Genomic DNA, 13729 nt, shown 5'->3' on the forward strand with positions numbered 1-13729 from the left:
AAAACGGTGTGTGTGATCCTGGCCTAAAAGACATGTCCCAGTCCCAATAACTAAAAAAAACTGAGTGACAATTTCTGGGTGAAATGTAAGGGCAGGCTATGGGTTAGACTAGATATGGAGGATTTGCTGCAAGTGATAATAGTTTTCAACATGTAGTGGAAAACATCCGCACGTAAATCCGCAGCCTGCCTGCGAGTCCCTCTTTGAACTGCTGGCAAACTCCAAGGATCCTTAGCAAAGGTGATTTCTTTATTTTCCTCGACACAGTGCAACAATGATAACAATGCTGCAGTTGTCTAACCTGGTCGGGTCCTCGCCCTTAGGGGAGTACCACCTGGAAATGGTTAAGTCTGAAAGTCACTGCACCCTGTACGACGGGTGAACGGGCTACCTCCATAGGTCACGGTGGAAGCTACCCACTACCTTTGTGGGAATTTCCAAGGGTGAGAGCTATGCCCCCTGTCCTTGGCTGCGGTGTGAGTTCAGTATACTGATAGGAGCTACCTGCACCTCTGTGGGTCACGCTGGGAACTGCCCGCTACCCTTGCAGAATTTCACTTCCCATACAAGTGGCGGGCTGATCTTTAGCCTCGCCAATCTCGAAAGTCTTGACAATAGAGGGGTTGGGTAGACATTTGCAGTCCTTGGTCTTTTTCAACATTTGCAGTACTTGGTCTTTGATTTTATTATGCTACGCCTTTAAGACCACTCAGTAGCACAGGCCATATGTCTAACTTGCACATGGGCTAACTTAGCACGTGGTTGGGCTTAAAAACACATATGCCAAATGTTAGCGGGGCTCACCTTTCGGAATGGTTATTAAACAGGAGTACCTATAACAAGCAGGGAGAATTACAGCCCCTTGATCGGTACAAAGGTCACGGATATGTGTGGTACCACAAATAAAGATTTATTACTGAGGCTTGCCTTCTCACAGAGAGGCACAAATCCTAAAACGTTAGCATAGTCTCTGCAACAACTGACGATTATTTACAGTGGTTGACTGGCCCCCTTTGTTGCACTTGTTTTCAGCAGCCACTACTCTGTTTTCTGCCCCGATCAGCTACATTTGCAGGCAAACCGGTCTTTCCCACTTGTTCAGATCTTACGGGCTATCGATTCCGATGGTGCCGGGCTCTGCCCATAATTTGCCTCTGCTAATCAGGCTGACCGCTATCTACGGCAATCCCACATCTTTCTGCAGAAGTATCAGGCGCCCAGGTCCGACATTTCCAGAACCCATGCTGTCCTATTAAACAAGCAGATTGTGTACATTAACATTAACCAAAATCTATAGTGTAACACCTGCAGATTTTTCTGTGATTCACCGCGGAATACCCCGCCACCTCTGGCCTTACGCTAAGTGGTTGTCCTCCAGCTTATAATATAATGTGATTGAAGATAACTTTTATAAGACACATAGGAGGAGAGAGAGGGAGGGGGAGGAAGGGATCATGTTATAGTCTCTGCCTCATCCTATATATGAGAAACTCATGCTGTGAGAGGGGAAGGGGGAGCTGCAGGGGGAGGCATCTGATTGGTTAGAGCCCACAGCACAACTCTCCAGCTTTGCACTAGGGAGAGCCCACCTCCCAGTACAGTAATAGAGGGGAAATGTACACTTACAGAAATGAAGAGGGGAGGAAAAGATCCAAAATCCCAAGGTTAAACTCAGAATTTATGACTACATCTAACATCTCAAGTTCAGGAGGGATTTTTCCACTTTTTGTTCAAAAGGGTTACTGTGATATGTCTTAAAATAACAATGGATGATTATTTGTGGGCTGGAATACCCACTGATATCTGTAACGAAAGAGCCATGGCATTTGGTATGGGCATTTTTACTTTTGCAAAGTAGTTTTATGATGAAGTTTACAAGTTATGAGAGGGTTTTAATGCACTACTGTACATTATCCCCTTTCTTTCCAGGCTACTGGGGTTCCTCGCTCATGGACACCCAACAAACTTATCCCCTGATGTGTCATTAATAGGTTGAAAAAATGTTTTCAACTTTGAACCAGTAGATCAGATCCATAACTTTACAAAAAGTGATAGGACCTACCTCTATAGCTACCGTATAATAATGAATAATTGTTTTATAATAATTTATAATAATAAAGACAAAACTAACAAGCAAATTAATAAATAGTTAAAGGGGTTGTCTAGGATTAGAAAAAAGGATCTGCCTTTTTTCCCCCGAAACAGCGCCACTCTTGTCCATAGGTTGTATCTGGTATTGCAGCTCATCCTTATTCAACTAAATGTGTCTGAGCAGCAATACCAGACACAGCCAATGGACAAGAGTGGCGCTGCTTTAAGCGGATCCTTTCTAATCCTTGGCAACCCCTTTAACTAGATGAAAAATATTTTACCAAATGAAATCAATTTTCATTTCTAATTGATTTTTATGGAAAACACAGACAATTATCTTTAATTATATCCCCTGCTATGGAAGTACACAACCTTCTTTGAAATAATGCATTGCTAATGACCTTTAAATCACGTCTAAGTTTTCCTGGGACAATTAATTTCCATGCAGTTACATTCTTCTCATTCGGTATTTATCACCAGAATTCGTTCAGACAAAATATGTGACTCCAAAGGGGAAAAGCAGCGTCATAGAAATTGGCGCAGTAATATATTTTGCGAGCTGTTAATACATTTAAACTGTGAGGTCTATTACTATGGATGTATTTTCAGCTTGTCTGGAAGGAGTAATTAACATAGCCTAATAAAAAAGTGATGCCTATGCAAGCAGTATAACTTACTAGTGATATATTATAGACTGCGTTTCGGAGCGGCCTCCCACTTGTTCTGCAGGCGTTTACTTAATCAAAATTCGCACAAGTGAAAAATTATCATTAGGCGCTTGGCGAGCGTTGCATAAATATAAATGATAATTTAAAGGAATGTTCTTTTTCTAATGAAATGTAGCATAATTTACTTCATTTAGCTATCAAATATACAGTGATATCAACGTCAATTTAGCAAAGTACTTAATTTAGGTAACCTCTTGCATACTAACAAGCAGCTGTTTTCGTAAAGCCAGATGCAGCCTGTAAATCCACCTAGAGCATGATGTAAAAAAGTTAAAAGCACCCGATCTTTGTAAGATAAATCAAATATTTAACATGCATATGAAATGTTGTTTATATAATGGAGGACAGCGCCAAAACTGATGCATCTGGTAGTATTATACGTCTTACTATTGGAAACATGATGGGAATGTGTGAACATTTTCTTATGTGATCGAACAGGTTCTTTCTTCGTTCACAATCAACACACTCCTCTCCTGCTGCTAATCAGTCTAGTCATCCGATTGACTACAGATTGTTATACTATGCCCATTTCAAGACTCTGCCCCGTCACATAAAGTCCTGTCTTTTATAACATAATATCAATAGACAAGTCACTGTCTCCTACAAGTTCAGAACACTCCTCTCCTGCTGCTAATCAGTCCAGTCATCTGATTGACTACAGATTGTTATACCATGCCCATTTCAAGATTCTGCCCCATCACATAAAATCCCATCTTTTCTAACATAATAGCAATAGACAAGTCACTGTCTCCTACAAGTTCAGAACACTCCTCTCCTGCTACTGTATTCAGTCCAGTGATCTGATTGACTACAGGATATTCTACCATGCCCATTTCCTGACTCTGCCCCTGACTCTGCCCCACATGAAGCCCTGTCTTTAACCCCTCAGTGACAACCCTATTTTAGGCACTAATTACCCAGCTATTTTTTTTCGTTTTTCTATAGTTGCATTCAAAGAGCTATAACTTTTTTATTTTTCCGTTGACATAGCTGTATGAGGACTTGTTGTTTGCGGGATTAGTTGTACTTTTTAGTGGCACCATTTTGGGGTACATACCATTTTTTATTAACTTTTATTAACTTTTTTTGGAGGGTGAATAAAAAACCCTGAAATTCCACCATTGTTCTATGCGTTTTAAATTGACGCCGTTCACTGTGCAGTGTAAATAACACATTTCCTTTATTCCATGGGTCGGTACGATTACGGCGATACCGCATATGTAGAAGTTTTTTATGTCTTACGACTTTTGCACAATAAAAACACTTTTGAACAAAAATTATTTGTTTTTGCATCGTCGCTTTCCATGAGCCGTAATATTTAGATTTTTCCATCAATGTAGTGATTTTTTTTTACTTGTTTTTTTGCGGGGCGAGACGTAGTTTTGATTGGTACTGTTTTGGGGTACATGGGACTTATTGATTAACTTTTATTATGACTCGTTTGGTGGGCAATGGAAAAAAATAGCAATTTCGCCATTGTTTTTTGCGCTTTTTTTTATGGTGTTCACCTTGCGGTTTAAATGACATATTAACTTTATTGTTTGAGTCATTACGGTCGCGGCGATACCATATATGTGTACTTTTATTTATTTTTTACACTTTTGCTAAATAAAACCACTTTTTATGGAAAAAAATTGATTTATTTTTTACTGTAATTTTTTAGTAATAATTTTTATTTCACATTTATTACTTTACTATGCGATCTGTAGATCGCTGCTATAATGCTTTGGTATACTATGTTAGTATACCAAAGCATTATTGCCTGTCAGTGTAACTCTGACAGGCAATCTATTAGGACGTGCCTCTGGCAAGTCCTAATAGGTATATGCCCAGGGCAGACCTGGGGGCTTTTATCATGCCCCTGGCTGCCATGACACCCCATCGGAGACCCGCGATTGCATTTGCGGGCCGCCGATGGGTGACAGAGGGAGCTCCCTCCCTCTGTAAGCAAGTTAAATGCTGCGGTCGCTATTGACCGCGGCACTTAACGGGTTCAGACAGCCGAGCCCCAGGTCCAGCCTGCACGGGACACCCGTGCAGGGCTTAGACTGGGCCACCGTGAAAAGGCGACGGACGGCCTAGCCTAAGGGCCCATAGTGACCGCCGTGAAAAGGCGTATTGGTGCGTATTGGTGGTCACTAAGGGGTTAATAATATTATAATATCAATAGACAAGTCACCGTCTCCGAAAAAGGTCAGCACACGCCTCTCCTGCTACTGTAATCAGTCCAGTGATATGATTGGCTACAGGATGTTATACCATTCTCATTCCATGACTCTGCCACTGTCAGATGAAGCGCTATTTTTAATAACATAATATCAATAGACAAGTCACTGTCTCTTACAACATCAGCACACTCCTCTCCTGCTACTGTAATCAGTCTAGTGATCTAATTGGCTAGAGGATGTTCTAAAATGCCCATTTCTTGACTCAGCGCCTGTCACATGAAGCCCTGTCTTTAATAACATAATGACATGAATGGACTGGTCACTGTCTCCTGCAAGATCAGTACACTCTTCTCCTGCTACTGTAATCAGTCCAGTAATCCGATTAGCTATAGGATGTTCTTTTACCACCCACTTCATAGCTCTGTCCCTGTCACATGAAGCCCCGTCTTTAATAACATAATGGAATGGGTGGACACGTGACACTGAACCGCATGCTCATGCAAGGCAATTATAAGCAGGGGTGCGCTTAAGGGAAATCCAGATGCCTAGTACATCCTCCACCAAATTGGCTCAATACCCTGCCATTCACTGTGAATCTCTTGGCATGCAGTTGGCTTTTGTTTGCGGTTGTCCATTCCTGACTTACAGTTCTGTAAGATGGTGCTAGGACATTATTGTATCTGCCTGCATCACACCTACACAGACTGTACAAGTGACGCCTGGAAAAAGCCTGCAGCCTGCACATCCAGGGAGAGACAGCGCGGAAGAAACACCAGTTACGTTAAAAAAACTCTATTAGGGCACTGCATGGGGCTCTGTAAGGCATTGATTGTAGCATTTGTGGGGCATATGGGCACTAATAGAGTGTATGGGCACTTGCTAACACTATGTTTATGGGCACTGTATGCCCTTTTTATAAGTTTAAGGCCTCATGCACACGACCGTATTTTTTCCCACCCGTAAATACTGGCGTAAATACGGGTCCGGTGTCACACGTATTCGACCCGTTTTGCACCAGTATTTACGAACCCGTGCCCGTAAATATGGGTCCGGTGTCACCCGTATTCCACCCGTATTTACGGGCACGTTTTTGGCAGTGCAGGATAGAGAGAAGGGACAGCCCTTTCTGTAATAAAAGTTAAAGAAATTCATACTTACCCGGCCGTTGTCTTGGTGACGCGTCCCTCTCTTCACATCCAGCCCGACATCCCTGGATGACGCGGCAGTCCATGTGACCGCTGCAGCCTGTGATTGACCTGTGATTGGCTGCAGTGGTCACATGGCCTGAAACGTCATCCAGGACGTCGGGCCGGATGTCGAGAGGGACGCGTCACCAAGGCAACGGGCAGGAGACCGGACTGGAGGAAGCAGGAAGTTGTCGGTAAGTATGAACGTCTTTTATTTTTTACAAGTTTATTCTGATCGGTAGTCACTGTCCAGGGTGCTGAAAGAGTTACTGCCGATCAGTTAACTCTTTCAGCTCCCTGGACAGTGACTATTTACTGACGTCGCTTAGCAACGCTGCCGTAATGACGGGTGCACACATGTAGCCACCCGTCATTACGAGAGCTCCATAGACTTCTATGGACTGTCCGTGCCGTTATTACGGCCTGAAATAGGACATGTTCTATCTTTTTCAACGGCACGGGCACCTTCCCGTGAGAAAACGGGAAGGCACCCGTCGCCAATAGAAGTCTATGAGCCCGTTATTACGGGTCGTAATTACGACCCGTAATAACGGGAGTTTTTACGGTCGTGTACATGAGGCCTAAGGAATAAACAGACTTTTGATTTTGACCCCATTTAAACTTTTCTGAAGCTATAGAACCCCTTTAATTCCCATGGAAAAAGAATAACTTTCGGAAAAAATATTAGTAAGAATACACCAATTTGATATGACAATAGGGGCATAATGGCTATTATCATGGGTCTCATTTACTCCCATCAGCAGCAAGTGAGTTCAGACATGCAAAGCTTAAGATTATTTTGGTCTCCACTCGGTCCTCTTTTCAGTGGTCTCCCTAAAATATAATTTTTCCACTGCCCCCTTCCATCATTCACAGCCCCTCTGAATAGGTCCCCTTGGCTACTGAGCCCTATAGCAACTACTATGACTGCTATACTCCCATTATGCCCAAGTATGACAGTACCCGTCTTGGTCTTCCATGACATATGGGTTCTTGATCCTTGTGCTTACTTACTTATATTGACAATTTCCCTCAGGTCATGAAACTCAAGGTCAAATAAGTAAAGGTGCCCATAAATATTTGCTTGTAGACTTATACATTTTTTATGGAAATTGCTGACCATCTAATGTCTACAGAAGAGAATCAAAACTGAATGGATCTTTAAACAATTGTCTAATATCTAAGGCCCCTTTTGCACCTTAATAATTTTTGGCTCTATTGGAGAAGTGGTTGCCTTGTGATCAATTAATTAGCATTTATGCATATGGTTAAAAGTGAATTAGACTTCTAGAACTGGACGCAATTGTCCAGCATCATAACCTTAGGACCAAACTATCCTTTACTATATACACAATATAACTTATGTATACCTTTTAAATCTCTTTTTTTTTTTTTTTATATAAATATATATATATATGTATTTATAAATGTGTATTGGTGTGATTGGTGCAACTTTCAAAATACTTTTTATTAAAAATTACTTTTACTTTTTGAGATACATCTCATCTATCTATCTATCTATCTATCTATCTATCTATCTATCTATCTATCTATCTATCTGTCTGTCTGTCTGTCTGTCTGTCTGTCTGTCTGTCTGTCTGTCTGTCTGTCTGTCTGTCTGTCTACAAGGAGCGTTACACAATTAAAACTGCACCTTGTGACCTTTTCAACAGTATCCACATCCTCAGGATACACATACAGTTGAATACTATGGTGGAGCAGGGAGCCATCGCCTTCCTGCCCCACCATATACTCTCATAGACTATAGCCCACTTAATGCCTGTGGCCTATTAGGCAGCGGGAATTCGACAAAGGCCGGTGCGGTGTAATAACCTAATCACGCCCCCACCTGCACTGTGCTGCTGACAGCGCAGGCCACAAGCCGTTCATCAAGGTAACAGGTAAGGTAAGTGTTCATTTTATTATTTTTCAGGGAGACTTTTACAGTGTGGGGGCACTTAAGGGGCATTTTTTTATTGAATGTGGGGCACTAAAGGGGAACTATCATTATGTATCTAATTGTAAAAATAAAATTGCAACAAAATATGAAACTAGAAGACAAATCAATAAAAATATTAACTGGCTTTTCAAGACTTAAATATTGATGGCGGCCTATCCTTAGGATTTGCCATCAATATTTTATAGGTGGGGGTCCGACTCCCGGATTTACTGACGATCTCTGGATTGAAGTGGTTGTGGCACTCATCTCCTTCATTATTTACCCAAACACAGTGCCATACATGCAGTGGTGGCTATGCCTGCGTAAACAAAAAAGGGGGCGCATCAGCTCTTCATTCAGCTATTTGGCGCAGGTGCTGGTAGTTGGTCCTTCACTAACCAAATTTTGATGGCCTATCAATACTGAAGTCTCTGAAAAACAGTTTAAACTCGTACTATGTATCATTCAACCTACACATACCTCTATGTTGTCTATTTAGCAACACTGGTCTGTGATTCAGAGAAACTCACAATCTAAGTTCTCGGACATATGAATTCTCCCGATACAATGAACAGGACACGCGCATACTGGGGGACTTGTCAACAAGGAGTGCAATTCATTGGTTAAACTGTAGCAATCTAGGGCCATGACTGAAGCCAGTTCTGCCTGCTAAGGGTATGTTCACATGTACACGTTCGATACGCCTGGAATTACGGAGCTGTTTTCAGGAGAAACCAGCTCTTGAATTTCAGCCATAATGGCATGTGCAGGCGTTTTTCGCAGGGTCCATTACGGACGTAATTGGAGCTGTTTTTCTATGGAGTCAATGGAAAACGGCTCCAATTACGTCCCAAGAAGTGACAGGCACTTCTTTGACGCGGGCGTCTTTTTTACGCGCCGACTTTTGAAATGAATGGGCAGATGTTTGCCGGCGCTTTGGAGCCGTATTTTCGGACGTAATTCGAAGTTAAAACGCTCGAATTACGTCCAAAAATAGGGTGTGTGAACCCAGCCTCAGTCTGAAGGACGGTATCGCAGGTTGTTGATGTACAGGTTCTGTCAGTACTATGGTTATTTGTAAAGCTGGCATTCTGGTATGGTCAGCAGCTGGCATAGTAGCGTTCAGTGAATTGCAGCTCCTTATGACTGGCATTATTGCATAGGCAGCACTATTTGGCTGGCACTGTTGTATCCGCACTGCTGTGTGATGCTTAGGGCAAAGCTGTTTTCCAGCTGAAACTTTTGGATTTCACACATATCTAATAGTCCAGTCTAAAAATCCCGATTTGTATGGCTCTTCATTGTTTACATGCGCTGATAGTCATTTTTACTTGTTTTGGAACATTTGAAAAAATATAAAATTTTTATTGATTTCTTGTATATTGGATACTATACCCCCACTGTAAATTGTTAGAGTTTTAGAAATAGCAGAGCAGTACCGTTACCATATTAAAAAAAAGTCACGAGGCCGCAGTAAACTTATTCAGATCACGTAACTCTGAGGTGACAACTAATTTATTTATAAGGTGTGCGTTGTGCTGTATTATACACACATTTTCAAGAGATCTGAGGTGTGTATTATGAGGTTCTGCAGCATATGAGGTGTGTATTATGAGGTTCTGCAGAATCTGAGGTGTGTATTATGAAGTGTTGCAGCATCTGAGGTGTGTATTATGAGGTTCTGCAGCATCTGAGGTGTGTATTATGAGGTTCTGCAGCATCTGAGGTGTGTATTATGAGGTTCTGCAGCATCTGTGGTGTGTATTATGAGGTTTTGCAGCATCTGAGGTGTGTATTATGAGGTTCTGCAGCATCTGAGGTGTGTATTATGAGGTTCTGCAGCATCTGAGGTGTGTATTATGAAGTGTTGCAGCATCTGAGGTGTGTATTATGAGGTTCTGCAGCATCTGAGGTGTGTATTATGAGGTTTTGCAGCATCTGAGGTGTGTATTATGAGGTTTTGCAGCATCTGAGGTGTGTATTATGAGGTTCTGCAGCATCTGAGGTGTGTATTATGAGGTTCTGCAGCATCTGAGGTGTGTATTATGAGGTTCTGCAGCATCTGAGGTGTGTATTATGAGGTTCTGCAGCAGCTGAGGTGTGTATTATGAGGTTCTGCAGCATCTGAGGTGTGTATTATGAGGTTCTGCAGCAGCTGAGGTGTGTATTATGAGGTTCTGTAGCATCTGAGGTGTGTATTATGAGGTTCTGCAGCATCTGAGATGTGTATTATGAGGTTCTGCAGCATCTGAGGTGTGTATTATGAGGTTCTGCAGCAGCTGAGGTGTGTATTATGAGGTTCTGTAGCATCTGAGGTGTGTATTATGAGGTTCTGCAGCATCTGAGATGTGTATTATGAGGTTCTGCAGCATCTGAGGTGTGTATTATGAGGTTTTGCAGCATCTGTGGTTTATATTATGATGTTCTGCAGTATCTGAGGTGTGTATTATGAGGTTCTGCAGCATCGGAGGTGTGTATTATGAGGTTCTGCAGCATCGGAGGTGTGTATTATGAGGTTCTGCAGCATCTGAGGTGTGTATTATGAGGTTTTGCAGCATCTGAGGTGTGTATTATGAGGTTTTGCAGCATCTGAGGTGTGTATTATGAGGTTCTGCAGCATCTGAGGTGTGTATTATGAGGTTCTGCAGCATCTGAGGTGTGTATTATGAGGTTCTGCAGCATCTGAGGTGTGTATTATGAGGTTCTGTAGCATCTGAGGTGTGTATTATGAGGTTCTGCAGCATCTGAGATGTGTATTATGAGGTTCTGCAGCATCTGAGGTGTGTATTATGAGGTTTTGCAGCATCTGTGGTTTATATTATGATGTTCTGCAGTATCTGAGGTGTGTATTATGAGGTTCTGCAGCATCGGAGGTGTGTATTATGAGGTTCTGCAGCATCTGAGGTGTGTAATATGAGGTTTTGCCGCATCTGAGGTGTGTATTATGAGGGTTTGTAGCATCTGAGGTGTGTATTTTTAGGTTTTACAGCACAGTACTATATAATACTCTGCAGCTGCTGAATAACCTCTTCTTAAGGAGATAGGGAGCTCTACATGTCAGCCAATCAGTACTTGGCACAGAAGAAGATACTTCCTACAAAAGTGTTCTATAACAGACTGCTTCTGCAGAAAGAGATAAGCAGTGCCTATGTAACAGCGCTCATCAAAATGTAATATTATTACAGACGTGTTCTTGGAAAATTTCCATTGAAATGTATTATAGGTATATAGTAATATGAGAAGAACCTTTGGCGCCATGCTTTACCCCAGAAGAGTCGTTAGCCCCACGTTTTACCCCAGAAGAACCATTGGTGCCATGCTTTACCCCAGAAGAATCATTGGTGCCATGCTTTACCCCAGAAGAACCATTGGCACCATTCTTTACCCCAGAAGAACCATTGGCACCATGCTTTACCCCAGAAGAACCATTGGTGCCATGCTTTACCCCAGAAGAATTGTTTAACTCACCTTTGGAAGTGCGTATTTTGGAAGTTTCATCAGCACAAAGTCGTTTCGTCGGTATGATACATAATATTTACTCTGGTTTCCTGCCGCTGTCTGCAAAAATCACAAGCAGATTGTAAAATACTAGTGTAGTGTAAAAAACAATAAAAAATACATAAATAATAATTCACTGAGGGTGTTTAATGCAATTCATAGAGGACATACAGTCATTAAATTTGAGAGTGGTGATACCTTGGCACATACATATTGTAGCTCGAAACTCAATGCAAAATCTATACCAGGAATTCAGAATCCATCCCTCCAACACTTTGGGCTCCCTCAGACAGAAGAGCAGGGGTGTACGTGTAACCTGCGGAAGAGGCTTACCTTGAACTTCCTGGACCTCTGCATCCCCTATGGCTACATTACTGCACAGGGATTCTCTTTTAGGCAAACTTTTTTTTTCTAATGACCATTGATACATGTGGCTATATACGCAGCTTACATATAGAATTAATCTTCCTGAAATGTTGTAAATACATTGTATTACTCATCTTGTAGTGACTTACAGCCTGTATTATAGACCAGAGCTGCAATCACTATTCTGCAGACTTCAGAGCAGAAGTTCTTTGCTGGCTCAGAGCTTACCCTAGTGATTTCCATTCTGGTAAGTGTAGACTGTACATCAGGCTATGTACAGTCATCTAATGTAGGAAAAGCCAACGGTTCCATTGCATTATATGAGCTCAGCTTTGCTTTTAAGGACATGCTTGCAGACAGTTACCAAAGACAACCAGCAGAATTATGAATGCAGCTCTGAACTATAATACAGGCTGTTACTCGTGTAGGTAAAATATGAATAATACAATGTATTTACAACGTTACTCAACTTATTAAAGTACATTTGATGAATTGAGGTGTGATTACAATACTATTGCCCATTGTATTATGTTGATGTTGGGATCCTCCGAAAGTAATGTCTATGGGTGGTTTAGGACCCTACAATCTAATTTCCAAGCATTATGGAGTATATAGTTGTATTATATTCTTTTCCTGGACCTGTACCAGTGACTACATATAAAATCTGTCCACATATTGTACAATATGTTTCAGGGACTGCTGTGGAACTTAAAGGCTTTTCCAGTACCTGATGTTCCTAGAAGTAGCGGTGATTGTAAATTTGCATGGAGCAGCAGAACCTATGTTTACTTTCCATTTTCATAAATCATTCAACCTCGAATCATATCTCGACAATGTGCAGTTCATAAAGGGAGAAGCCATTTATACCATCAATCACTGTCCGTCCTCATCACGGCAGCATGGCCATCAAGTAAAATGAATTACCCTTATCTGCTGCTGGTAGCACTTGTGATTTAAACTCTTTATTTTGACACAAGCAAGAGATTCAATAGGTAAGAGGAAAATATTTGGGCATCACACAGAATTTAATTAGATTAAGTCGATTTATGGACCAGAGAGTTTTTATAATATATAGTGCCCTTCATGGCTTTTCTTATTATTTATTGCACTGAAAACTGAAGCAGTTATCTCTTCATATAAAGTTACAGAAAGATATAGCATCAATGCTGCACTGTTATTTTTCTATTTAGGCTGAAATATCTTTGATGTAAGCACGTTGGTACGCCTCTGAGGCTTCTTGTGTGCAGGGGGCCCAACTCTGAGGCTTCTTGTCTGCAGGGGGTCCACCTCTGAGGCTTCTTGTAAGTAGGGAACCCACTTCTAAGGCTTCTTGTAAACAGAGAACCCACTTCTGAGGCTTCTTGTAAGCAGGGGACCCATCTCTGAGGCTTCTTGTAAGCCGGGGACCCATCTGTGAGGCTTCTTGTAAACCAAGAACCCACCTCTGAGGCTTCTTATAAGCCAGGGGACCCACTTCTGAGGCTTCTTGTAAACCGAGAACCCACTTCTGAGGCTTCTTGTAAGCAGGCGGCCTATTTCTGAGGCTTCTTGTAAGCAGGGGGCCCATCTCTGAGGCTTCTTGTAAGCAGGGGGCCCATCTCTGAGGCTTCTTGTAAGCAGGGGACCCACCTCGGAGGCTTCTTGTAAACCGAGAACCAAGAAGCTTCTTGTAAGCTGGGGACCCACCTCTGAGGCTTCTTGTAAGCAGGGAACCCACCTCTGATGCTTCTTGTAAGCAGGGAACCCACCTCT

The 13729-nt window shown here is 42.0% G+C and overlaps 1 protein-coding gene across 2 annotated transcripts in view; it reads right to left on the minus strand.

Annotated features, from left to right (window-relative positions):
* The window catches only part of SORCS2 (sortilin related VPS10 domain containing receptor 2), an 862853-nt gene that overhangs the window by 134240 nt on the left and 714884 nt on the right, over positions 1 to 13729 (minus strand). For both annotated transcript variants that reach the window (XM_075857659.1, XM_075857651.1), the window contains exon 8: positions 11582 to 11671. In XM_075857659.1, coding sequence (XP_075713774.1) covers positions 11582 to 11671 — 90 coding nt within the window. The remainder of the gene's footprint in view (positions 1 to 11581; positions 11672 to 13729) is intronic.

The sequence above is a fragment of the Rhinoderma darwinii genome, chromosome 1, assembly GCF_050947455.1.
Source record: "Rhinoderma darwinii isolate aRhiDar2 chromosome 1, aRhiDar2.hap1, whole genome shotgun sequence".
Lineage (NCBI taxonomy): Eukaryota > Metazoa > Chordata > Amphibia > Anura > Rhinodermatidae > Rhinoderma > Rhinoderma darwinii.